This window comes from Ranitomeya variabilis, chromosome 2 (assembly GCF_051348905.1).
Source record: "Ranitomeya variabilis isolate aRanVar5 chromosome 2, aRanVar5.hap1, whole genome shotgun sequence".
Taxonomy (NCBI): Eukaryota; Metazoa; Chordata; class Amphibia; order Anura; family Dendrobatidae; genus Ranitomeya; species Ranitomeya variabilis.
Window position 1 is genome coordinate 230,305,819 of NC_135233.1, and position 27,818 is coordinate 230,333,636.

The 27,818-nt window shown below is 48.8% G+C and overlaps 1 protein-coding gene across 2 annotated transcripts in view; it reads left to right on the plus strand.

Moving 5' to 3' along the window:
• The window catches only part of GNL3L (G protein nucleolar 3 like), a 71,284-nt gene that overhangs the window by 37,334 nt on the left and 6,132 nt on the right, over nucleotides 1-27,818 (plus strand). For both annotated transcript variants that reach the window (XM_077283922.1, XM_077283923.1), the window contains 4 exons: nucleotides 5,376-5,553; nucleotides 13,863-14,005; nucleotides 26,517-26,653; nucleotides 26,757-26,890. In XM_077283922.1, the coding sequence (XP_077140037.1) occupies nucleotides 5,376-5,553; nucleotides 13,863-14,005; nucleotides 26,517-26,653; nucleotides 26,757-26,890 (592 nt within the window). The remainder of the gene's footprint in view (nucleotides 1-5,375; nucleotides 5,554-13,862; nucleotides 14,006-26,516; nucleotides 26,654-26,756; nucleotides 26,891-27,818) is intronic.

A 27,818-nucleotide genomic window follows, 5' to 3' on the forward strand; every position in this document is an offset into this window, starting at 1 on the left:
GGGTCATGTGACGGGGGTCATGTTATACCTGAACCAGATTATTCCAGAAAAATGGCCGGGCCCTACCTCTACTGTAACCTATTAAATATTTGTTAAAATATGCAATACAATTTAGGTATATTTTGACCAATATCACAAACAAGGAACAAATACCACCGAACCATGACCAGACCACAAATTACAACCACAGTGATCGAATAATATCACATACAAGGAACACCGCACCATGTCAAGAACACATATTACCACCACTTGGTGGCCAAACAGCACATACAAGGGACAAATACCACAACACCATTTCCAGACCACATATTACCACCACATAGTGACTGAATACTACAATACTGATCAGTAAAAAAAAAACAAAAAAAAAACACAATACTATCACCATAAGTGCCAGTATTCACAGGAGATCTGTACTTAGTATGCAGTGTCTGTGTAGAGGTAATACAGAGATCACTGGTGGTATTATACACAGGAGCTCTGTAAATAATGTATAGGTAATACAGTGATCACTGGTGACATTATACACAGGAGCTCTGTATATAGTATACAGTGTATAGTGTCAGTGAATAGGTAACACTGAATCACCAGTGATGTCTCTAGGTGAAGTCCTTCATCTTTCATCCAGCACAGACCGCCATCACTTCATCCAGCCAGGACTCGTTTCTGCAGGAAATAACAGTTATTTCAAGCTCCGCTTGCAGAACACATTACGTAATTTTTCACAACTTCTACATTACACCACATGAAGAAAAAAAGGCGACATAGTGTCACTCTACACAGTAACAGACCACCCCCCCATTTAAAACAGTATACTCAAAAAATAAATACATCACTGCAGTAATAATATCCCTTAATTAGCCCCTATGGTAATAATATTCCCAATTCTGGCCCCGTTTATTTAATTCCTGGCTCGAGCCATATGTTCTCCCATCCTGCCCTCATGAGTATCCATTCTACCCCATATGATCTCCCCATCCTGCCCCATCTGTCTCCATCGTATCCATCCTGCCCCATGTCTTTCATTCTGCCCCGTCTCTCCAATTATGCCCCGTATCTACATTCTGCCCATGCCTCCAGTCCTGCCCCCAGTGTGTCCATCAATCTGCCCCAGTATGTCCACCATATTGCCCCAGTGTCCAGCAATCTGCCCGTGTCCAGCATTGCCCCCAGACAGTGTGTCCAGCAATCTGCCCCAGTGTCTGACTCCAGCATATTGCCCCCAGTGTGTCAAGCAATCTGCCCCAGTGTGTCCAGCATTGCACCCGACAGTGTGTCCAGCAATCTGCCCCAGTGTCTCCAGCATTGCCCCAGTGTCTCCAGCAATCATCTGCCCCAGTGTGTCCTCCAGCATTGCCCCCAGTGTGTCCAGCAATCTGCCCCAGTGTCTCCTCCAGCATTGCCACCAGTGTGTCCAGCAATCTGCCCCAGTGTCTCCAGCATTGCCCCAGTGTGTCCAGCAATCATCTGCCCCAGTGTGTCCTCCAGCATTGCCCCCAGTGTGTCCATAGTATATACATCACATAGCACTCAGCCGTATTCTAGGCTAGTGTGAGCGCCGACTAAGGGTATGTTTCCACGTTCAGAAAATTCTGTGGATTCGATGCTGCGTAGAGCCACAGCGTCCAATCTGCAGCGTCCAGCATAGTGGATTTCAAGAAATCCCGTCTCCACTACGTGTGTACAGATGCCCACGGGTTCCCTGCGTATACGCACGTGCGGTGCGCCTTTATAGACATCAGTATGTCTATTTATCTTGTGGAGACGATCAGTCTCAGCAAGATAAATATCACAGTCTAATTTATAGGGTACAGTGATTCCACACGGTTCAGTGAAAACATCTGGAATCACCGCGTGTACAAAAGTCGGCAGCGCGGACATGTGCTGTGTCCAAAGCGCTGCCTCAGGCCATGTGCACACGTTGCGGATTCCGTTGTGGAATTTTCCACAGCGGATTTGATTAAATCCGCAGTGCAAAAAGTACTGCAGATTTATCGCGGTTTTTTGTGCAGTTTCCACAGCGGTTTTAGACACCTGCGGATTTTTAATATGGAGCAGGTGCCAAACCGCTGCGGATTCCGCACAAAGAATTTACATGCTGCGGAAAATAAACCGCAGCGTTTCGGCGCGTTTTTTTCCGCAGCATGTGCACAGCGGTTTTTGTTTTCCATAGGTTTACATTGTACTGTAAACGCATGGAAAACTGCTGCGGATCCGCGTCAAAAACCGCAACGTGTGCACATACCCTAATCCTGAACGTGGAAACATACCCCAAGAGCCTTTATTCCCCCTGCAATATACAGTGCGTGTGATACGTATGATAGATATCTATACATAGTGTGTGGTGATGTGACATATCTCTGGAAGGTGAGCCTATTCTTCAGCTATAAAGCCTGATGCACAGTGTCCTACTGACCCCCTGCAGAGAAGGATGAGGCTGCTGTGTCCCATCTGCCCCCTGACAGGACTCGGCAGCTCCAGTCTGAATGTTTTTCAGAGCAGTTTGGAGAGACACCTGTGGGAATCTTCAGAGAGCGCTGCTGTGTACTGAGGGGCAGAGTGGGCTCAGCAGCCTTAGGCTTCTCTGCAGGAGGTGGGGGAGGGGGTCACCAGCACAGACTGCGCTGTGCTCTTATCTCCATCTATAGACAGGGGTCAGGACATAGTAATCCTCAGTGAGCGGCTCCTGTGCTGATAGTATGGACAGCGGCCAGCTCACTGATGACGCGTCTGCTGCAGGGACTGGACTACTGCAGCCTGTCCTCACACCGTCCATACACCTCACCAGTGTCACCAGCACATGCATTGCTCACACACTCACCGGGGGCTGCGCTGCTCGCTGACTGTGGGGAGAGAATGCTGTACGGAGCCCGCGCTCAGCAGGGATTGGATGGTGGAGTCCCGCCCTCCTGTGGCTCAGCACTGGCTGCTTCAGCACAGCCATCTGTCACAGTGACGCTCCTCCTCCTCCCTCCTCACATCGCTGCGGCTTATGAAACTGACGGGGGGGGGTTCATAAACCAGTAAGGGACGGGTATAATAATGCCCTGATGGCGGTGGCCGGCGGGCAATCTGTGCGGTAGCCCAGGGCCCCCCCACACCACTGGGCCCTGGGCTACCGCCCAGATTGACCCTCTTATAATCCGCCCCTGGTTCTAACCCAGGCAGGGCTCTCGACGGACATCATTGGAACCATGATCAGAGCACGGAAACCAGCGTCTGCCAAGATGTATTACCGTACCTGGAAAGCTTTCTTTACCTGGTGCGAATCTCGTGGCCAGATCCCACTCCCTTATTCCCTACCCAAAGTACTTGGTTTTCTCCAATCGGGTCTGGAGGCCAGGCTGTCATTGGGCTCGCTTAAGAGCCAGGTGTCGGCCCTCTCCGTGCTTTTTCAAAGGCGCATTGCTACCAAGCCGCAAGTAAGGACTTTCCTTCAGGGGGTTTCCCGATTGGTTCCCCCCTACAGACGACCACTAGAAACGTGGGACCTCAACCTGGTCCTGACAGCATTGCAGGAACCACCCTTCGAACCCCTTAAGGAGGTCCCGCTCCGCCTTCTTTCCCAGAAGGTGGTTTTCCTGGTGGCAATCACCTCGCTACGCAGGGTGTCTGAACTGACAGCTCTCTCCTGCAGACGGCCCTTCCTGGCTTTTCACCAGGACAAGGTAGTTCTTCGTACGGTCCCATCCTTCCTTCCGAAGGTTGTGTCCGACTTCCACCTCAATGAGGAAATTTCACTACCATCCCTTTGTCCGGTCCCGGTTCATAGAGTGGAGAAGGCTCTGCATACGCTTGACCTCGTCAGGGTATTGCGTATATACGTGTCTAGTACTGCGTCCTTCCGGAGGTCTGATTCTCTTTTCCTCCTTCCAGAAGGCGGCCACAAGGGTCTGCCAGCTTCCAAAGCTACCCTTGCCAGGTGGATCAAATCCAGCATACAAGAGGCCTACCGCCTTAAGAATTCTCCTCTTCCAGCCGGTATTACGGCACACTCTACACGGGCGGTAGGGGCCTCCTGGGCCATTCGGCACCAGGCTTCGGCACAACAAGTGTGTAAGGCGGCCACTTGGACTAGCTTACACACGTTTACTAAACACTACAGGGTTCATACCCAGTCCTCAGCGGACGCGAGCCTGGGTAGATGTGTCCTGCAGGCGGCGGTGCCCTAAGTATAGGGGACTGTCTGCACAATATTCGTCCATTGCTTCCCACCCAGGGACTGCTTTAGGACGTCCCATGGTCCTGTGTCCCCCAATGAGGCGACAGAGTAAAGGAGATTTTTGTGTACTCACCGTAAAATCTCTCTCGTAGCCTCTAATTGGGGGACACAGCTCCCACCCTGTTGCCCTTTCCGGGCCGTTGTAACTGTTGAGTTCTCATATTGTTTTCTTGAGCTCGTACATAGTTGCCTTCTTACAGGCATAATTATGTTATTCATGTTACATAGTTGCCTTCTTACAGGCATAATTATGTTATTCACTAGATTGTGGCCCGATTCTAATGCATCGGGTATTCTAGAATATGCATGTCCCTGTAGTATATGGACAATGATGATTCCGACTGTGCCTGTCGCTGATTGGTCGAGGCAACCTTTTTGACATCGTCGCCATGGCAACCATTATGACATCTACGTCGATACTGTGCCCGTCGCTGATTGGTCAGAGACGCGGGATTTCCATTATGACATCATCGTCGCCATGCTATGCCCGTCGCTGATTGGTCGAGGCCCAGGCGACCAATCAGCGAGGCGTCCTCGACCAATCAGCGAATGAATAAACGGGACAGACAGACAGACAGAAAAATCCTTAGACAATTCTATATATATAGATGTTACGTTCCTCCTACTGCTCCTCCTGCTTTTGCACAAAACTGGAGAAGGCTGATGCCGTCCAGGGGTGTATACTGCACAGGAGGAGCCAGAGTTAATCTTTTTCAGATTATGCATAGTGTCGCCTCATAGAGGACAGCAGCATAACACCCATGGTCCTGTGTCCCCCAATTAGAGGCTAAGAGAAAGAGATTTTACGGTGAGTACACAAAAATCTCCTTTTTTGTGTGTACTCACCGTAAAATCCTTTTCTCTTAGCCAATCATTGGGGGACACAGCACCCACCCTGTTAGCCTACTTGGCTGGTGTTTGTTCTTTGGTTTTGACATATTGTACTCTTGTTTACTAGTTATGCGCTCCTACTGCTTTGTCATCGAACTGGTTCAGGTTAGAGCCAGCAGAGGGTGTATACTGCAGAGGAGAAATTATTCTTTTCTGTGTTTTCTGTTCCTGTGTCTCCCAATGATTGGCTTGGAGAAAAGGATTTTACGGTGGGTACACACAAAAATTCCTGTTTCAAAGTATTTTTGTAAATCTCCAGATGTCTGCAGGAGGTGCACCTAGATAAACACATCAAACTTCTGGATTGCCCGGGGATCGTGATGGCTACATCTACATCCGATGCCGCAATGATCTTGCGTAATTGTGTGAAAATCGAGCAGTTGATCGACCCAGTGGGACCGGTGGAGGCCATCCTGAGACGCTGCAATAAAGACCAGGTAATCATCTCAGACGTCAGGGATGGGAATTCCACATTTATGAATATCCAGTATAGAAGTTTAGTACGATGTGATAGACGAATGCTGGATGGCGCCGCTCTCACATGGGTAGACTGATCCCCACCACTAGTAGGCGCTATAATCGGTGGGACGTAGATGCATCTAGTAAACACCTGGGTCATTGCTTCCTTGGTGGTTCTCACTTTCTGCCGCATGGAGAACAGGTTAGGTCGGGGTCTCCAAGGTTTTGGGACCTCCATCACACTTTGGTCCTGTTCCTCCTAGTCAGCGATTAATTGCTCTTTATCTAGATCACAGCTGATGTTGATTCCTCGGATGTTTTCTGCCATTTGGAAAAATTTCTGGAAGGTCCCTTTTAGGCTGCTGATGGTCACCTCTACATTTCTGTCTGCCTCCTTCGGGGCTATGTGCTTGTGTACCTTCTCCAGACTGGGGTGGAGATCCAGAAGGATGTCACTGGGCTGTACCCGGAGTTCCGTTTGCCTTTTCTACTAGGTCTTTCTCTATCACTTGATTGTGGGACACCAAAGACTGTGTGTACTGCTGCTGCCACTAGGCAATTAAGTTCCTCCTCAACAGGGTACACCCACCGACTGGCACGAAGATAATAAGTTTTAGCTTAGTGTCAGTAGGAGGCACTGTCTAGGTCTGTTCCTACACCTGTCTCTACCGTTTTAGGTTTGTTGTTTTCCTTTATTCTTCTTTTTTTCAGATTCATGATGTGAGGGAATCAGTGGAATTTGTCACCCTGTTATCCCACTAAGAGACTGAGAGAACAGTTTGGAATTTGTCACACCGTCCCTTCTCAGGTCTGCACGGCAGGACCCTAACCCATAACGCATGAAGAGCGTTTATGTGACCAGGAAGACGGTCGCTGCGTTTTTTTCACAGCGAGACAGTGCCAGGAGTGAAGATTGTCCACGATCCCAGGAAGCCATTTTCAGAGATTTTCGATGGCTGTCTACTATGTCTTTGAAGTAAAGCCGGACTTCAGGGAGTGTAGGTACTTCACCCTTTCTCCTTTGGTTCCGCTGGCAGTGGGAACTCCGGCACACTTCTTTAGGACCTTCCGGCCGGCCTCTGTCTTTCCACATTGCTCAGCCCCCCTCTCCAGGGTCCACAGCAATTTAGGCCCTAACTTTGCCCCCCTGTCCTTTAATACAGGCAGCAGCGCGCAGATATTTATCACGTTTTCTCAGCTCGGCAGGCTTCTCTACAGGCCAATCAGACTTGCGCAGGGCTAATCGCGCACTCTTTTTCTCAGGCCCTCCTTCTCTGTCGTACTGCCATTCTTCTCCCAGGGGTGCGCACAGTATACCCTGTCCTGGTTTGGCTGCAATTTTCCTCAGGATCCCTCTTAATCCAGATCGGGTAAGCTCTGCCTGCAGCGGGAGCGACACTCTCCTCTTCAGCAGCATATCACCTCCTCAGGCCTCCTGTGCTTTATCTAACCTAACTTTAAGGCCGGCCTCACACTAGCGAGTCTTACGGACGTATGAGCGCATGAACTACGTTCGTAAAATACGCATTACACACGGCCCAATGATTCCCTATGTCCCAGCTCCTATCAGCCGTATTTTACTGATCCGTATTATACGGTCTTGTACGGCCGTACAAAATCGCAGCATGCTGCGTTTGTCACCGTATTGCGCAAAAAAAATCGCCAATGAAAGTCTATGGGGGCGAGAAAAATACGGATTACACACGGACCAACAGTGTGACCTGCGAGAAATACGCACCAGTGTTAGAGAGAAAAGCCGGTAATTCAATTGCCGGCTTTTCATTTCTCCTTCCCAAACCCGACAGGATATGAGACATGGTTTAGATATAGTAAACCATCTCATATCCCTTTTTTTTGCATATTCCACACTACTGATGTTAGTAGTGTGTATGTGCAAAATTTGGGCGCTGTAGCTGCTAAAATAAAGGGTTAAATTGCGGAAAAAATTGGCGTGGGCTCCTGCGCAATTTTCTCCGCCAGAGTGGTAAAGCCAGTGACTGAGGGCAGATATTAATAGCCTAGAGAGGGTCCATGGTTATTGGCCCCCCCTGGCTACAAACATCTGCCCCCAGCCACCCCAGAAAAGGCACATCTGTAAGATCTGGCTTAATGTCACCTTACAATAGCAAGGTGACATTAACCCTTCATTACCCCATATCCCACCGCTACATGGGAGTGGGAAGAGAGTGGCCAAGTGCCAGAATAGGCGCATCTTCCAGATGTGTCTTTTCTGGGGTGGCTGGGGGCAGATGTTTGTAGCCAGGGGGATATGTCTCATATCCTGTCGGGTTTGGGAAGGAGAAATGAAAAGCCGGCAATTGAATTACCGGCTTTTCACATATATCTGAATTAAATATAAATAGAGAATATATATATATATGTGTCTCAATGACATATATATGTTGTATAAATGTTTTAATGAACATTTGAGCACATAAATCCATTAGATGTCGGTTTTGCAAGCCTGCGAGAAAATATCGCAGTACGGATGCCATACGGATTACATACGGAGGATGCCATGCGCAAAATACGCTGACACACCCTGCCTACGGATGACATATGGATCACCATTTTTGGGACTTTTCTGCGTATTACGGCCATAATAAACGGACCGTATTTACATACGCTGAGTGTGAGGCCGGCCTAAGGGTGATCGATCTCACCCACCTGCTCCTGCTACGCTTATAATACATTTTGCCTATGCTTCTTGTAAAAGCAGGTTTTTCTTCTTCTTGGGTCAATCTGCAGCTGTCCCACTACGGTTTCCCATTGCCTGGGAGAAGAACACATTGCTGACCCCACCCTTTGGTCTCCATCATAGACTGACTTCCTAGCCTGCCTGCCGCCTTGGCTGCTCTGATCACCCACATGGCTGAGTCAGACCATCCTCCCACTCCTCATCATTCCAGCAGATCTCACAAGAGATCCAAGAAGCAGAACCGCTACAGTTTTTGTTCTTCTGGGTCCTCCAAACTACTTTCCACTGCTCAGTCCCATTCTCCCGAACCTCTCACAGCGCTAGCGTCTGACCACGGTTCTGAGTCCGACTGATCTGGATTTCAACCAGTCTTCAAAATTAAAGGGACATGGTCGACAGCCTAATTTTGGCTGTTAATCAGTCCTTCGCTGTTCAAGACACTGATTCCCCTCCATCTGACCAGTCAGACTCCTTTAACAGAGTCTCCAGATTTTTTGCTAACCATCAGGAATTTGTTGCTGTCCTATCAATGGAGTGGTAGCACCCGGACAAATGGTACCAGAGAAGGAAGCTTTTGGATATTGTGTCCCTTCTCTTCCAGTCTTCTGAAGAATTGGACTGAATCCCCTGTCGTGCATTCCACAGTATCCAGATTATCCTCCAAAACCATCCTCAATCTATCCGATCAAGCATCTCTTCCCATTTCAGTGTTCTCGACCATTCGGAACCAAATTGGACCAGATCTTAATAAGAGGTTAACATTGGGAAAAGCACCCTGCTTCCCTGACCCAGGCACCCCTCCTACTATGAAAGAAAAGTGAAAGTCCTCTGTCTATCACTTTATTCTCTTGGTTGAAAGGTCAAACTTCCAGGACAAGCCATTTGTTTAGCATGAAAGGGAGATACATTTTGTTCAAACCTCCGTCCTCTCCTTTTTGCGATCGTGCGATGCACAGAACTGATTGTCCAGAAATGAATCTAGCAGATTTTCTTCCGTATGATTTGTTGCTCCCACCTGGAAACTCAGGGTGGGCGGACTTCTCCTTTTTCTGGATGTGTGACTCCCCGCAGTCGAAGACACTTAAGTCATAGAGGTAGTCTTTTTCCAGATACAAAATAGAATTTACTTCTCCACCCCATGATCATTTTCAAGTCTCACCACCACCCCAAAAGACACTTCCCTCATCTTTATGGTTTTTCAAAGGCATATCATCATTTCACCGCAATAGTTTATGGGATTTTAGGCAATTCTCTTTGTGGTTCCCAAGAAAGATGGCTCCGTTCGACCCATCCTGGATCTCAATCTACTAAACAAGCGAGTCTGTCTTCATCATTTCAGAATGGAGTCCCTTCAATCAGTGATGGTCTCCATGGAACCCAAAGAATTCCTTTGTTTGGTGACTATTCAGGACGCCCATCTCCATATTCCCATCTTTCTGCGTCACCAGAGGTTTTTCGCTTTGCAATACGTGAGGCTCATTTTCAGTTTGTCACCCTTCTCTTTGGCTTGATCACTGCCTCCAGGGTCTTCACGAAGATTATGGCTGCCACAATGACCATCCAGCAGGCCAGGGGGAGATCATAGTCATCCCATATAATAGTCATCATTCATCAAAGTTCCAACATTCTTAATAGTTCTAGAGAGCTTACAGATCACTCGCGATACCCTCTCATTCCTTGGGTGGATTATAACACTTATGCTTCCTGGGTATGCTCTTTGACACGATATTAACAAGTGTTTCTTCCTAAGGACAAGATCTCTGTCCTTCATCTCCTTGGCCTGGAGGCTGTCGTTCCCTTCTCATTCACTGTGGACCATCCTTCCTCTCGATTCATTGGCAGGTCGTAACATCAGATGCCAGTCTCCTCAGCGGGGGATAAGTCTTTCAGAATCGCACAGTCCAGGGTTGATGGGACAAACAGGAATCCTCTCTTCCCCGCAATAGCCTCGAGATTGGAGCCATCCTTCTGCCTCTTTCATCAGCAGGATCTTCTATTGGGTCTTACTGTTTGCATACAGTCAAACAATACCACAGCAATAGCGTACATCAACCACTAAAGAAGATGATCAGCCACGGCGGAAGTATTCAGCATTCTCACTTGGGCTGAGCGCAGAGTCCCAGCCATCTTTGCAGTTCATATACCTGGGATGGAAATTGGGTAGCCGACTTTTCGGGATGCAAAGGTCTTACCACGGTAGAGTGGTTTCTACGCCCAACCGTATTTGACCAGATCTGTTGTCTCTGGGGCACCGCAGAAATCAACTTTATGGCATCTAGAGGTCGCCAGGCACCTCTATTTCCAGGGTGCGTGACCCGCTCGCGCTCAGCTCCAATGCCTCTCTAATCCCCTGGTCTCGATATACTCTCCCTTATGTTTTCCCTACTGCCCAGGCTGATCAAGAAGATAGAAGTGTAACGTGTTAGTTTTCTTCATAGGTCTGGACTGGCCCATAAGATACTGGTACGCGAAGGTAGTCAACCTGCTGGCATATTCCTCTTAGAAACTCCCAAACAGTCCAAACCTACTTTTCCAGGGCCTCCTGTACCACCCAAATTCACAGTCTCTTAATTTAACGGCATGGCTGTTGAGGCCGAGGTTTTGAGAGCCTGTTTGCTTTTTTAGTTTTTTTTGATCGGGTCATCCAAACCATGATCAAAGATTGGAAACATTCTTCTTCCTCTATCTACCATTGTACCTGGAAGGCCTTTTTCAATTGGTGTGAATCCAATCGCACTGCCAAATGTCCTTTTCTTCGTTGTCCTTTCTGGCTTTTTTGCACTTGGGCCTTGAGTCTAGTCTTGCTCTCAAAATCTCTCTCGATGGTCAGGTTTCTGTCTTGTCCTAGAAAAATTTGGCTTCCCACCCTCAGATTAGGACCTTCCTTGCAGAGTGCTTGGCCCTTTGGGTCCCTTCCTATCGTCCACCTGTCTGGTTTTGGACACTCTTCATGAGATCTATGCTTTTTCTCTCCTGGAAGATTTCTCTTCTGGTGGCTGTCATGTCCATTAGATTGGTTTCTGGACTGGCAGCACTTTCCTGTCGTTATCCCTTCCTCATTCTTCATCAAGACAAGGTGTCCTGTTCCCTCCTTTCTAATCAAAGTGGTATTGACTTTTCATCTTAATGAGGAAATTGTTCTTCTCTTCTTCTGTCACTCCCACCCCAATCCCCTCATCTTAAGGTACCTTCACATTAAGCGACGCTGCAGCGATAGCGACAACAATGCCGATCGCTGCAGCGTCGCTGTGTGGTCGCTGGGGAGCTGTCACACAGACCGCTCTCCAGCGACCAACGATGCCGAGGTCCCTGGGTAACCAGGGTAAACATCTGGTTGCTAAGCGCAGGGCCGCGCTTAGTAACCCGATGTTTACCCTGGTTACCAGCGTAAAATGTAAAAAAAACAAACACTACATACTTACATTCGCGTCCCCCGGCGTCCGCTTCCTGCACTGACTGAGCCCGGCCCTAACAGCAGAGCGGTGACGTCACCGCTGTGCTGTACTTTCACTTTCACTTTACGGCGCTCAGTCAGTGTGGGAAGCGGACGCCGGGGGACGCGAAGGTGAGCATGTACTGTTTGTTTTTTTTACATTTTACACTGGTAACCAGGGTAAACATCGGGTTACTAAGCGCGGCCCTGCGCTTAGTAACCCCATGTTTACCCTGGTTACCAGTGTAAAACATCGCTGGTATCGTTGCTTTTGGTGTCAAACACGACGATACACGCCGGTCTGACGACCAAATAAAGTTCTGAACTTTGTTCAACGACCAGCGATATCACAGCAGGATCCTGATCGCTGCTGCGTGTCAAACACAACGATATCGCTAGCCAGGACGCTGCAACGTCACGGATCGCTAGCGATATCGTTTAGTGTGAAGGTACCTTTATCCTCTGGAACAATCCCTTAACAAGTTGGATCTCACAGCAGTTCGCAGCTACCTCTCCAGGACCGCTCCCTTCAGGCGCTTTTTTTTTTTCTTCATCGTTCCTGAAGGTGCCCGGAAGGGCCTTCCAGCGTCTAAGGCTACTTTCACACTAGCGTCGTGCACTGCACGTCACTATGTGTCATTTTGTAGAAAAAAACGCATCCTGCAAAAGTGCTTGCAGGATGCGTTTTTTCTCCATAGACTTGCATTAGCGACGGCGACGGTTGTGTCGGTCCGTCGCCACCAAAAAACGTTGCATGTAACGTTTTTTGGTGTGTCGAGACTGTCTTTTCCGACCGCGCATGCGCGGCCGGAACTCCGCCCCCGCCTCCCCGCACATCACAATGGGGTAGGGGATGCATTGAAAAACAGCATCCGCTGCCCCCGTTGTGCGGCGCTTTCACTGCTTGCGTCGGTACGTCGCAACGAAGCAATTCGTCGTGCGTCGTACGAAGCTAGTGTGAAAGTAGCCTTAAGCTAATAATGCTTGTTAGATCTGTTCTGCAATTTTGGAATCGTATCCCCTCCTCCCGGGGATACAGCTCATTTCACTCGGGCAGTGGGGGCTTTCCAGGCTGTGCATCATTACATCTCCACTCTGCAGGTTTTCAAGGTGGCTACCTTGTCTTCAGTTCACACGTTCTCCTCGTTTATAACTATGCTTCTGCTGATGCCAGTCTGGCGGGAGGGTTCTACAGGCGGCAGTTGTTTGGTCTCAGAGCTGAAGGAAATTTGTTTTTAATGGTTGTTTCCTATGTTATTCTTTTTTTAATTTTTTCCTGACCTTAGGATTTTTATTGGAAGTCCCATGGTTCCCTGTGTCCCCTAATGAAGTGGTAGAGAAAAGAAGATTTTGGGTACTTGCCGTAAAATCTTTCTCGGAGCCTTCATTGGGGGGGAATACAGCACCCTCCCTTTTTGTGCAGTTGTTGGTCTATTCTTTTATGTGTTGTTTCTCCTACTACTTTCTTATTAACTGATTAGCTTCGTGCCAGGTGTACCCTGTTGAGGAGCAGCCAACTTTTTTGCCTAGTTTCAGCAGCATACCCTCAATGAATGCTCCGAGAAAGAGATTTCACAGTAAGTAAAAGCCGTCTCTTCTTGTAGATTTCCACCATAGGCAGTAGAGGTATCACAGTGTGGATGGTAGGCTGCAGCTAGTGGAGCTTTGAGGGGCTCCAACACCTCCCTGGCAGGAAGGCCTAATGTGTCTTGGACCTCAGATGAGAAAAATCCAAACACTTCATCTACAAACTAGAAATCCCAAGTCACTATAAAAGAAAAGCCGAAACATCACCAATCTAACCAAAGACTAGAGCAGCAATGGCTGCAGAGCAGGCAGCATCTAGGGTTCTATTTGTGTGATGTCACAGGCAGCCATGGTGACATCATTCCGTCAGCACCTTGCCAGGAAGTGTTCCTACCATCCAGGTAACATTCCAAGCATCCTTTAACAGATCAATTTAAATAAGCTTTATTGGCAGGATCAAAGGCTTGAGCTTTGTCAAAGACAGCGATAATTGCGAGCACGTAATGTGCAGCTGTACAGGCCACCAAATTGGTCCTCACCCAAATTTCCATTTTACATCTTGACAGAGGAGGACTTCTCTACTTTTACTGTGGATTTTGTATTATCACTTATTTTCTGTCGTCCCGCAGATCATGCAGCACTACAAGGTGACTGATTTCAGAGATGCGTTGGAGTTCTTGGCCATGCTGGCAAAAAGGCAGGGGAAGCTGAAGAAGGGTGGCACGCCTGACCATGAGAAAGCAGCCAAGTCTGTTCTAGCGGACTGGGTGAGGTAGGTGGTGCTGAGCCGTCGATGCTTCTACCAATTATTGCAGGCTTTAAATGGTTATTTTCCATCTTCATAAATGGGCAATGTCAGATAGCGCTTGTAAGTACAAACAATTTTGCAATTTGCTACTTATTAAAATTGTCAGTTGTTCTTGAGATATTAACACTTTTTGTTTGTTTAGCTCGTTGCCTTGGAGAACAACCACCGCTGCTGGGTAGTAGAACATGTGCAGCACTTACAAGCTCTTTTCTTTTGAGCTTGTAAGCATTGGGCTGAAGCTGGTCAGGATTTCTGGTGACCACTGTTGCCTCTAAATCCCAGGCCAGCTACAGTGCAGTGCTTAAAAACAAGACAATAAAAAAAAAAAAAGTTGCACTCTATCGTGCTAAAGCATGTCAATGTGAAATGTATGAAATATGAGTAGTAATACTGCTTCTGGATACTAGGAAAAAAAGTAGACGCATAGCACATAATTTGGCCAATTCATGCATGCCCAGCTGCCAACGACAAGGCAGTCTCAAATCTGCTGGTTCCTACTTGTCTAGTGTGAATACCTCTCTAAGGCTTCTTTTACACTTGCCGTGTTTTTGCGGCCCCAGTACATTTCTAAGGAGACATACAAGGTTCTCCTTGTAGCATGGGTCTAGCAGGGTGAACAACAATTATGGTACACTTTTTTATAAAGATGGATTTTGGACTTATGTGCTTTTAATGAAAATAGAATAAAAGTTATTTTTTATGGATATCACCCACGCTGGTCTTCTGCTTCACCGTCATATTACTGCATGATCCGCGCATTGGGACAGAGAGGAGGTGAGCTGATCTTTGTTGCTTTTTTTCCAAATTTTTTTAACGAACCAAAAAATTTGGTAAACTTAAAGGGAAGGTGCCATCAAAAAAATTTTTTTTCCAGCGATTGAAAAAAATGTAAAGAATTAATGTTTACATTTTCTTAAAAAATATTATCATTTGTTTTTAATTTAGTAAAATATGAAAAATAATTTTAAAAGGTTTGGCATTTCCACTTTTAAACACTAGGGGGAGCAGCTAATGAAATTTGACAAAAACCTAGTGTACAACTAGCTCACATTACTGCACTGCAGTAATTATGGGCTGAGTCTGCTGCCGTGTGTGTGATGTCACTCCTCTCCTCCCCTTCTGGTGTTTGCTAGGGGATGAGAGCATTCAGGAACACAGTGTGCAGCCATTTTGTTGGTGACTGCAAAGTTATACTGACAAGTAGACAGTCACCAGCAAGGATTCTGGGAGATATATGGTGGAGAGAGCAGGGTGACAGCAGCACAGAGTATTTCAGGAGAGCAGTGTGCTGGTCTATGGGGGGCACCCTGTTCGGTGTGCGGAGCAGCCAGGGATTGTACATAGAGCGCTGTCTTTTATACACATGGATGGACCGTCTCCTCAGAAATCCAGGAAACATTTCTGCTGATTGATGGCCTGTTCTGATCCAGACTTTGCATGCAAAGACCCCATTCCCCTCCTCAGATCCTGTCCTGGCGATGTGTGAAAGCGAGGTGACAGGTGCAGTCCGGGGTGATGCTGGGAAGGAAATGTAGCCATATAGTAACGATAAACATGAGACCCCTCTCTTCAGCTGCCTCACCAGCCCTCCCCTGAAGGCACCTAACTGGAGGTCATGCTGCCCCCTCTATTACCCCAGACTTGCGTGCAGCTGCTCAACCGGAACCACCCTAGATTGGGTCCCCTTTCTGCAGATAATACTTCCATAGTGTTCTCACATAATACCGCCATATAGATCACACATAATATCGCCATATAGATCACTCATAATACTGCCATATAGAGCACACAATACCGCCGTATAGAGCACACATAATACTGTCCTATAGTTCTCACATAATACCATCATATAGATCGCAAATAACGACGCCATAGTGTTCTCACATAATACCGCCATATAGAGCACACATAACACAGAGCACACAATACCGCAATATACTTCACACATAATACCGCCATATACTTCACACATAATACCGTCATATAGATCTCACATAATACCACCAGTGTTCTCACATATCGTCATATAGATCACACATAATACCGCCATATACATCACACATAATACCACCATATACATCACATAGTACCGCCATATACTTCTCACATAACGACGCCATATAGATCTCACATAATACCGCCATATAGATCACACATAACGGGGGAGAGGACTGCATAGGAGAGGATTAGATACACAGCTCAACAGTCAGTATCACACAGGACAGTATTAGATACACAGCTCAGTCAGTATCATACAGGATAGGATTAGATACAAGGCTCAGCACACAGTATCACACAGGAGAGGATTAGATATACAGCTCAGCACACAGTATCACACAGGATAGGATTAGATACATGGCTCTGCAAACAGTATCACACAGGAGAGGATTAGATACACAGCTCAGCACAGTATCACACAGGATAGGATTAGATACATGGCTCAGCAGGCAGTATCACACAGGATAAGATTAGATACACAGCTCAGCAGACAGTATCACACAGGATAGGATTAGATACATGGCTCAGCAGTCAGTATCACACAGGATAGGATTAGATACACGGCTCAGCACAGTATCACACAGGATAGGATTAGATACACGGCTCAGTCAGTATCACACAGGAGAGGATTAGATACACAGCTCAGCAGACAGTAAGGGTACTGTCTCACAGTGGCACTTTTGTCGCTACGACGGTACGATCCGTGACGTTCCAGCGATATCCATACGATATCGCTGTGTCTGACACGCAGCAGCGATCAGGGACCCTGCTGAGAATCGTACGTCGTAGCAGATCGTTTGGAACTTTCTTTCGTCGCTGGATCTCCCGCTGTCATCGTTGGATCGGTGTGTGTGACACCGATCCAACGATGCGTTCGCTTGTAACCAGGGTAAACATCGGGTTACTAAGCGCAGGGGCGCGCTTAGTAACCCGATGTTTACCCTGGTTACCATCGTAAAAGTAAAAAAAAAACAAACAGTACATACTCACATTCCGGTGTCCGACAGGTCCCTCGCAGTCTGCTTCCCGCTCTGACTGACTGCCGGCCGTAAAGTAAGAGCAGAGCACAGCGGTGACGTCACCGCTGTGCTGTGCTTTCACTTTACGGCGGCACTCAGTCAGAGCGGGAAGCAAGCAGACGGCAAGGGACCTGACGGACACCGGAATGTGAGTATGTACTGTTTGTTTTTTTTTACTTTTACGATGGTAACCAGTGTACACATCGGGTTACTAAGTGCGGCCCTGCGCTTAGTAACCCGATGTTTACCCTGGTTACCCGGGGCCTTCGGCATCGTTGGTCGCTGGAGAGCTGTCTGTGTGACAGCTCCCCAGCGACCACACAACGACTTTCCAACGATCACGGCCAGGTCGTTTTGCTGGTCGTGATCGTTGGAAAGTTGCAGAGTGTGACAGTACCCTAACACATATGGGAGGAGATACACTGCTCAGAGTCAGCACCACAAGGGATAGGATTAGATTCCCTCTTCCCCCCCCCCCCACTGATACTTACTTCACGGCTCCCTGCTGAGTCCTTTCTCTCTCCCGTCCTTGGTCTTCTCCTCCTCCTCCTCCTATAGCTGCAGGGCTCCTGCCATTATCCTGGGAGCTGGAGCTCACAGCTGCAGTGTGAGCTCCAGGAAGATGGCGCTGATCTCCTGCCTCTGCTGTGCTGTGGACGGCTCAGGGGGCGTGGCTAGGACCCAGCAGGGGGCAGCTTATAATGCTAGGTATAGTGCCGGGAGCCGACCGCAGCCTCCTATGCCCAGGGCTGCCGTAATTGCAGAGTGTAAGTGTCGTGCAGCTTCACTTACACTCCTGCAAAGCAAAATGGCGGCGCCCAGTGGCTGAAAAAAAAAAAATAATAATAAAAAAAAATGTTAAAGTTAAAAAAAGGAAATTTGTATGAAAAATAATTGTTTATATAAACAATTATTTTTAATACAAAAAATAAAATGCGGCACCTTTCCTTTAAGCAGGCCAAGTGTTTTTTAAAAACTTTATACCACTATAATTTTACACAAAGCAGATTATACTGTATGGATGACCAATAGTACATTTTTGTAGCGAAAAAATGTAGTCCAACTGTACCAGGTCAAGTGGCTTTAAAAATTTTTTTTAAAACCACCATAATTTTACACTAACCACAAACTCTATGGATGACCATTTGAATCCAGAAAAAGTTAATTTTTTTTTTACAGCAGTTTTTATACCACAGTAATGTAACATTAAACTGTATGGATGACAATATAATACATTTTTTCACCCAAACAAAAGAACGTGGTCTTCTTCAGCAGCTATATATTTATCAACAGACTGCAACACGTAGAGGCTGTTTTCTGCTACTCTCCATGCTCCTACAACTGTCCCTAGGCTAAATGCAGAATGTATGTAATACAAACAGCAAAGCACAGGATTAGTCCTTAGAAGAACTGTTAGTATAATAGTTCAGAATCAGCACCAGTATCACCACTAAAGGCTTCTGATTAGTTACGTATACTGTGTACACACAGGCCTGGATAACTGCCCTCTCCTTCCAATCACAGCTGTGCAATGGCATCCGTGTGCTGAGCCTGGCGGCGCCTGTCCTTTTATAACCTCTGATGTCACTACGAAGATGGCTACGACATTACAATGACTGGCAGGCAATCCCAGCATGTTTCTTGTCTGTGTAACAGGTGCCAGAGATGTGAGGCGGGGATTAGAGCTTCAAATCCAAGCACCGGTTAATGCTCGCCTAGTAATGAGCACCCGGATATCACAGAGCAAGCTTGCGCATCCTTTTATAAATAACTAATGGTATAAACAACAAAATCTAGTATGTAGAACATGAATTACATGTTTAACCCCACCACCTTGAGATTTTAAGTTTTTGTGCTTTCATTTTTCATTCCCCTTCTTCTCAGGCCCATAACTATTTTTTTTTTTTTTTTAATTTTTCTGTCAATATGGCCATGTGAGGGCTTGTTTTTTTTTTCAGGACGAGTTATAGTTTTCATTTACACCATTGGATTTTACCCTATAGTGTACTGGAAAACAGAAAATTCCAAGTAAATTTTTATTTTTAAAAAGTGCAATTACACAATTGAGTTTTATATTTACTATGTTCATGGTAAAACTGACCTGGCAATATGATTCCCCAGATCCGTGCGAGTATGCAGGTACCAAACTTGTGTAGGTTATTTTTTTTTTAAGTGGTGAAAAAAAGGAGATTTTTGTGTACTCACCGTAAAATCTTTTTCTCTTAGCCTCTAATTGGGGGACACAGGACCATGGGTGTTATGCTGCTGTCCACTAGGAGGCGACACTATGCATAATCTGAAAAAGATTAACTGTGGCTCCTCCTGTGCAGTATACACCCCTGGACGGCATCAGCCTTCTCCAGTTTTGTGCAAAAGCAGTAGGAGGAACGTAACATGAATAACATAATTATGCCTGTAAGGAGGCAACTATGTACGAGCTCAAGAAACAATATGAGAACTCAACAGTTACAACAGCCCGGAAAGGGCAACAGGGTGGGAGCTGTGTCCCCCAATTAGAGGCTAAGAGAAAGAGATTTTACGGTGAGTACACAAAAATCTCCTTTACTCTGTCGCCTCATTGGGGGACACAGGACCATGGGACGTCCTAAAGCAGTCCCTGGGTGGGAAGCAATGGACGAATATTGTGCAGACAGGCCCGTACACTTAGGGCACCGCCGCCTGCAGGACACGTCTACCCAGGCTCGCGTCCGCTGAGGACTGGGTATGAACCCTGTAGTGTTTAGTAAACGTGTGTAAGCTAGTCCAAGTGGCCACCTTACACACTTGTTGTGCCGAAGCCTGGTGCCGGATGGCCCAGGAGGCCCCTACCGCCCGTGTAGAGTGTGCCGTAATACCGGCTGGAAGAGGAGAATTCTTAAGGCGGTACGCCTCTTGTATGGTGGATTTGATCCACCTGGCAAGAGTAGCTTTGGAAGCTGGCATACCCTTGTGGCCGCCTTCCGGAAGGAGGAAAAGGGAATCAGACCTCCGGAAGGACGCAGTCCTAGACACGTATATACGCAAAGCCCTGACAAGGTCAAGCGTATGCAGAGCCTTCTCCACTCTATGAACCGGAACCGGACAAAGGGATGGTAGTGAAATTTCCTCATTGAGGTGGAAGTCGGACACAACCTTCGGGAGGAAGGATGGGACCGTACGAAGAACTACCTTGTCCTGGTGAAATGCCAGGAAAGGCCGTCTGCAGGAGAGTGCTGTCAGTTCAGACACCCTGCGTAGCGAGGTGATTGCCACCAGGAAAACCACCTTCTGGGAAAGAAGGCGGAGCGGGACCTCCTTAAGGGGTTCGAAGGGTGGTTCCTGCAATGCTGTCAGGACCAGGTTGAGGTCCCACGTTTCTAGTGGTCGTCTGTAGGGGGGAACCAATCGGGAAACCCCCTGAAGGAAAGTCCTTACTTGCGGCTTGGTAGCAATACGCTTTTGGAAAAGCACTGAGAGGGCTGACACCTGGCTCTTAAGCGAGCCCAATGACAGCCTGGCCTCCAGACCCGATTGGAGAAAACCAAGTACTTTGGGTATGGAATAAGGGAGTGGGATCTGGCCACGAGATTCGCACCAGGTAAAGAAAGCTTTCCAGGTACAGTAATAAATCTTGGCAGAGGCTGGTTTCCGTGCTCTGATCATGGTTCCAATGACATCTGCCGAGAGCCCTGCCTGGGTTAGAACACAGGTCTCAATGGTCACGCCGTCAAATTGAGAGCCCCTGAGTTCTGGAGGTAGAACGGCCCTTGTGATAGAAGATCGTGGCGGTCGGGGAGACGCCAAGGGGCGTCTGCTGTGAGTTGTACGATGTCGGCGTACCATGTGCGTCTGGGCCAGTCCGGTGCAATGAGGAAGGTTGGAACTCCCTCTTGTTTGATCTTCCTCACCACTCTGGATATCAGGGGGAGAGGTGGAAAAATGTACAGAAGCTGGAACTGGGTCCAGTCCTGAACCAGAGTGTCTGCTCCGAGCGACCGCGGATCGTGTGTTCTGGCAATGAAGTTGGAGACCTTGGCATTGAAATGGGATGCCATTAGGTCCACATCCGGGGTCCCCCAGCGGAGACAGATCTGTTGAAAAATTTCGGGATGGAGAGACCACTCTCCCGAGTCTATTCCTTGTCGGCTGAGGAAGTCTGCTTCCCAGTTGTCCACACCCGGAATGTGGACCGCCGAAAGAACCGACCCTGTGTCCTCCGCCCAGCGGAGGATATGTGACACTTCCCGCATCGCCTGGGTACTGCGGGTCCCCCCTTGATGATTCACATATGCCACAGTCGTGGCATTGTCCGACTGTATCCTGATGTGAGAGGCTGCCAGTAAGTGATGGAAGGCCCTCAATGCCAGTAGGATGGCACGAATTTCCAGGATGTTGATGGGCATGGTTGCTTCCACTGGGGACCACTTGCCCTGTGCCCTGTGGTGTAGGTGCACCGCACCCCAACCCGTCAGGCTCGCGTCGGTGGTCAGAACCTTCCATTGACCTGAGAGAAAGGATTTCCCCTTTGCTAGCGAGGTTGGCTTGAGCCACCAGTGCAGGGACCTCCTGGTTGACGACGTTAGCTGGAACTCCCTGTCGAGAGAAAAGGGATTCCTGTCCCAGGACTTGAGAATGGCTAGTTGGAGAGGTCTGAGGTGAAACTGGGCAAATGGGACAGCTTCTATTGCCGCTGCCATCTTGCCGAGGACTCTCATGGCAAACCGGAGAGATCGAGGGGGTTTGCGGAGGAGGGTGCGAACTGCTAGTCGGAGAGCCAGTGCCTTGTCCTTGGGAAGGAGCACTAGACCCCTGGAGGTGTTGAATAACATTCCCAGGAAGGTCAGGGACTGACTCGGGGTTGGTGATGATTTTTGTAGGTTGATTAACCAGCCCATGCGACTGAGAGTATCGGTTGTGATTGAGACGCTGAGCTCGCAGTCCTTGAAGGTGGGAGCCTTGATGAGTAGATCGTCCAGGTATGGAACGACTACTATGCCTCTGGAGTGCAGGACGTCCATGGTGGCTGCCATGACCTTGGTGAACACTCTGGGAGCCGTGGCGAGTCCAAAGGGGAGAGCCACGAATTGGTAGTGGTCCTGGCCTATTGCGAACCTGAGAAACCTCAGATGGGCAGGTGCAATGGGTATATGCAGGTATGCGTCTTGTATGTCTATGGAGGCGAGATATTCTCCCTTCTCCATGGACGCAATGATGGACCGAAGGGACTCCATGCGGAAATGACGGACCCGTACATATTTGTTGAGCTGTTTTAGGTCTAGTATGGGCCGTACGCTGCCTCCTTTCTTGGGAACTACGAACAGATTGGAGTAGAACCCTCGGAAGCGGTCGGTCGTGGGTACCGGTACTATGACTCCTGATTGACAAAGCGAGGAGACCGCTTGGTGGTAGGCTCGAGCCTTGGCTGGCGGTTTTGGGGGGACAGAGAGGAAGAACCGGTCCGGTGGGTTGGAGGTGAAGTCTATTTTGTATCCGGAAGACACTAGTTCCGTGACCCACCTGTCTTCTGTAATAGGCAGCCAGACTTGATGAAAGAGCAAAAGTCGGCCGCCTACTGGTGTGGTGTTTTCCGGAGTCCGTGAGTCATGAGGAGGAGAAAGTCTGAGATTTTCCTCCTCTGGGCTTAGACTGGCCTGCTTTTGACTGCCAGGTCTTGTCCGACCTTTGCGTCGATCGTGAGTTGTCCCTGCGTGGGGAACGGTTACGATTTTGTACTGGACGTGAGACGGACCAGCCGGAGGAATTCCGAAAGGATCGGAATCGAGTTTGGTTACGCTTCTTGTAGGTGCGTTTAGGTTTCAGTTGGGGAAGAGAAGTACTCTTACCCCCTGTGGCGTTGGATATCATAGTGTCCAACTGTTCACCGAAAAGTCTCCCACTGAGGTAGGGGAGGTGCGTGAGGGACTTCTTTGAGGCTGCGTCCGCTTTCCATTCCCGCAGCCAGAGGATACGCCGAATCGTGATGGCGTTTGATGCTATCCCCGCGACTCCCCTTGCTGAATCCAGAGCTGCATGGAGCATGTAATCTGCTACAACAGCAATTTGAACCGCTTGGTTCGACAGTTCAGGAGCGGATGCTTGGAAGGCTTGTAAATTCTTTGCCCAGGTCAGGATGACCTTGGCAGCCCAAACTGAGGCGAACGCGGGAGCCAGGGATGCCCCTGCTGCCTCGAAAATTGAACGAGCCATGCGTTCTACCTGCCGGTCTGCTGCGTCCCTTAGGGTTGAGCTATCTGGCAGTGAAAGGAGGGTCTGTGCTGCTAGCCTGGAGACTGGGGGATCCACTTCAGGTGGATCTGTCCATTCCTTGGTGTCCTTTTGTGGGAAGGGGTACCTCGCCTCCAGATATTTGCGATTAGCGAATTTTTTCTCAGGCTGTGAGAGCTGTTTTTTAAGGATCGCCTTAAACTCTGGGTGGTTAGAGAAAACCTTAGGCGGCTTCAGAGGTCCTTCAAAGGAAATCTGATGTTCTGGGGCCTCTGGTGGCGGATCAGAAATGTCCAGCACCCGATGGATGGACGATATTATGTCCTCAACTAGCGCTGTATTGCTAGGAGGGATTGGGATCAGGGACCCCTCCGTTTCCCTGTCTGAGTCAGAGTCGCAGATGCCTTCCAAATCCTGTGTATCACTGAGGCGTCCCCTGCTGGGTGAGCTGGGGAGTAGGCCTTCTCTGGTTGGGGATTGCGGAGATCTGCACTGTCTGTCCCTGGAATGGGACGGTCTAGATGACCTGGAGCAACGGTGTCTCTCCCTAGAGGGGGATGATCATGTGCTATGGGATAACGCAGATGGACTTGATCTATGGATCCGCTTGCATCGTGACCTAGACGTGGATGTGCCAGGGTCATCTTGTTCCTGAGTCAAGCTCTCCCTTTGCTGGGTAACGGTCATAGCCGGGGCATGACCCTGCAGAGCCTGAAGCAATGTGGAAGTTAGGTTATCTATAGACTGCGTCATAGATTGCGATATCTGAGTAGCCCATTCCGGTGTGGCATTAGACACCGAGGCATTGGCAGGGGCTTCTTGAGGCTGTGACACAGTAGTTTGTATACAGTTCTGACAATGCGGGTACGTGCTACTACTGGGGAGAGCGGTCCCGCAGGCTGTGCAGAATGCATAATAGCAGTTCTGCCTGGTTCTCTTGGACCTTGAGCCCGGCATAGTGCACAGAGTGCAGAAGTGCTGCCAGCAGATGGACCTTACAGGGGTAGAGAACCTACAGGGGAGCCTTATAGGTAATATGGATTCACAGCTGAGTAAAGATAACCCAGCTGTGATCTTACCCCACCAGTGTACCCCTAGGTCCAGCGCCGAAAATCCACAGTCCTGTGCCCCCCGGAGACTGGCTGCCTGGTCCTGGTCCTGCAGACCGGGAGATGCAGGGTTAATCTGCAGCCGAAAATGGCTGCAGAGACAGAGGAGAGAGGAGGAGAAGGGGGCGGAGAGCTGGAAAAAGGCGGCAAGGCTATAAAAAACCCGCCCTTTCTGTCTCGATCCGCCCCTTGTATGACACTGTAGAGTGTCATATTTGTCATCCGGGGGGCGGGCCGAGGGTCGGAGAGGAGGCTGCTGCTTCAGCTAGGCCGAAGCCGGGGCCTAAATTAGATGCCTGAGGCCCAGAAGGGCTCCAGGCCGGCGCGAAAGTCCGGGAGGGGGTCGGATCTGAACCGGACCCCTCCGGATTTGAAGGCAGGATGGCGGTGGGGCTATAAGCGGAAGGGGGAGCCCGGTGAGGGGTCCCCCTGAGGCAGTAGAGAGCTGGTGCTGCCGCAGAGACAGGGATGCTGGGAGCCCTGTGTCTGTATGTGCCATGCCTGCCTGCACTCCCCCCGGCCCCAACAGGAGCCCGCAGCTGGGCTGGGGTCCCTGGATGCAGGCGCAGTATGCTGGCCCATTGCTGGGAGCTGTAGGATGCTGCCTGTACAGGCCCTACCTGAGGTGTCTCAACCTAATACCCCCAGAGGGGGATTAGGGAGGGTGCTTTTGTCACACCTTCAGGGGCCTTTATCCTCGCCTCGACCTCAACCCAGAAACCAAAAGGAATTGGGGAAGGAGGGGGGGTCTCGACTTCGAACCAGCACCCGAGGGACTGGGGAAGGAGCAACATGGGGAATAGCCATCTCAACTTCAACTGGGCACCCCATAATAGGGGGCCGAGGAAGGAGCCATGCCGGGGGTCTCACAGGAGACCCTCTTTTCTTCATCTGTAATCCCGTCGGAAAACGGGAAACGGAGTAAAACGGAGTAAAAATCTTTAGGTGTGCCTCCTTTGCGACACTAAGCAAAAACTGGAGAAGGCTGATGCCGTCCAGGGGTGTATACTGCACAGGAGGAGCCATAGTTAATCTTTTTCAGATTATGCATAGTGTCGCCTCCTAGTGGACAGCAGCATAACACCCATGGTCCTGTGTCCCCCAATGAGGCGACAGAGTAAACTTGACATTTTGTAAGAACAAAATTGCTTTGGCCTCCATTTTCTTTGATCTGGGGCTGGGTTAGGGTTTTTTTTTTTTGCGAGCTGACATTTTTATGGATACCATTTTGGGCTAGATACCATGTTTTGATTGCCAGTTATTGTAATGTAGCAGAGGCCCAAAAAATGTAATTTTTGCATTCTAGATTTTTTTAACCTTCTAATTATTTTATATTTTGATAGGATTGCTGTATTCATTAATGTCTAATCTAAGTGTATATATATATTTTTTACTGGCTCTAATAGTCTCTTTAGGGGACTTGTAGCTCTGATCATCCGATTGTCTGTACACGTAGCAGTCCTCAAAGCCCTGTTATGCATAGCAATAAATCTATCTCCTTTGAACGCCGACCATAAGCCGGCATTCATAGGGACTCACAATGACAGGGGGGGGGTCTTCTGCAGGCCCTTGGCTGTCCTGACAACCCACTGGCGCCCTGCAATCACGTGACCGGTGCCGACGGGCAGGTTTTGTGACGCACTTCCTCCTGGCACGTGTTAAATGCCTCTGTCAGTGATTGACAGCAGCATTTAAATGGTTAAGTTGTGGGTGGATCTCTGATCTGCCTGCAGCTGTTAAAGGGACATGAATGCAGATCAGATCGGCCATCAAGTGCAGGAAAAGATTCCCATCTTAAAGTTACTAAAAAATACAACTTGTCGCCCATTGTTATTCGGTTTGTTGCAAAAATACAATTCTCATTGTGTCCAGAAAACCCACAGACTGTCTGGGCATGCTGGGAGTTGTAGTTTTCCAGTAGTTAAAGCCACACAATGTGTTACGGTACGGAAAGCACTCACTTTTCACCTGGATTGTGTAAATGGGAATTTATTTTTGGGGGACGTTCACACAGGACTGTTACTGATGATGGGCGGTATAGCATCATAAAAATGTGCCCGATTTGTTGTTGATTTTCTACTGCACCCTATCTGTGACCGGCTGTCTGCCATCTTATATATAACGCCTATCTGGTCTCTCTCACAGTGGTAGAATCAGTTACTTCACCCACCCCCCTGAGACGCACACGTTACCCACTCACATCAGTGCGGAGATTGTCACAGAAATGGGGAAGGTGTTTGATTTTGAAGCCTTGGAGATGGATAATGACGAGTCCTTGTCACGTAAGTACAAGCAGAGGTGATAGGAGCCAGTGTCCTGCACCCGATCCTTCCCGGAGTAGTTGTCCAGTTCCATTTTACATCTATGTTCTCCCGCTCTGTACAGGAGTCCAGTCTGCTCCTCAGGGCATTGCTATGGAGAGCGCAGACTTGACGGCCGGAGTCATAGAGGAGGATGCAGAATGGTCATATTCTACAGAGGCAGCGCCCAGCCCAATAGAGGAGGACGGGGATGATGAGGTGTGTGCAGTCATACAAGACAATCCATTTTTTCTATTCGCCACGACAGCACCCACTGAGAGAGGGGATCCGCCCCTAGGAACAGGAAACCTACAGAGAGATAAAAGGGGTGCCCCCCTCGCTCCTCAGTTGGTTTCCTGTTCCAAGAAGGGAACCTATAGAGAAGATTCCTGGAAAATGAGAAGAGGAAAACCCGCCTGGATTGCCGCCTGTGCAGTTCTGGTTGAGCGGCAGGGGCTCCAGTGCGGGTAACAGGGTCGGGGGAATGTTCCTGCTGGCTCCCCCCTCCTCTGGGACACATGAGAATTCTCATGTATTATCAACAGTCTCCCTGCTGGGACACTGTTTGAAGGACCGCCCCGCTGTTGTACAGTACCTGCAACGCCAGGTGATAAGGTAGCAGAGGGAGAGCAATGTGTGATGAGATTGTGAGGCAGCGCCTACCTGCATTGAAGGTCCGGTAAGAGACGCTGCTGTATAGCGCTGAGATGCAGCGTGGATGCGCACGCATGCGCGGTAAGGAGAGTGCCCCGGAAGTACATGGGTATACTTCCGGGAGCGCTGTGAAGAGGGAATGGCGTGCCTGCTGTGGACCCTATTCTATTGGAGACAGCACGGCGGTTCCAAAGGCGGTCCTATCCGGAAGAGGATTCAACTACCCGAGACTGTGGTAACAAAAAAAGAGAGAAAACGGGGTGTGCATGTGTGGGTGTATGGGGCCCACCTCCTCTATGTAAAGGCCCCGTCTCACATAGCGAGATCGCTAGCGAGATCGCTGCTGAGTCACAAGTTTTGTGACGCAACAGCGACCTCAGTAGCGATCTCGCTATGTGTGACACGTACCAGCGATCAGGCCCCTGCTGTGAGATCGCTGGTCGTGTCGGAATGGCCTGGGCCGTTTTTTGGTCGTTGAGGTCCCGCTGACATC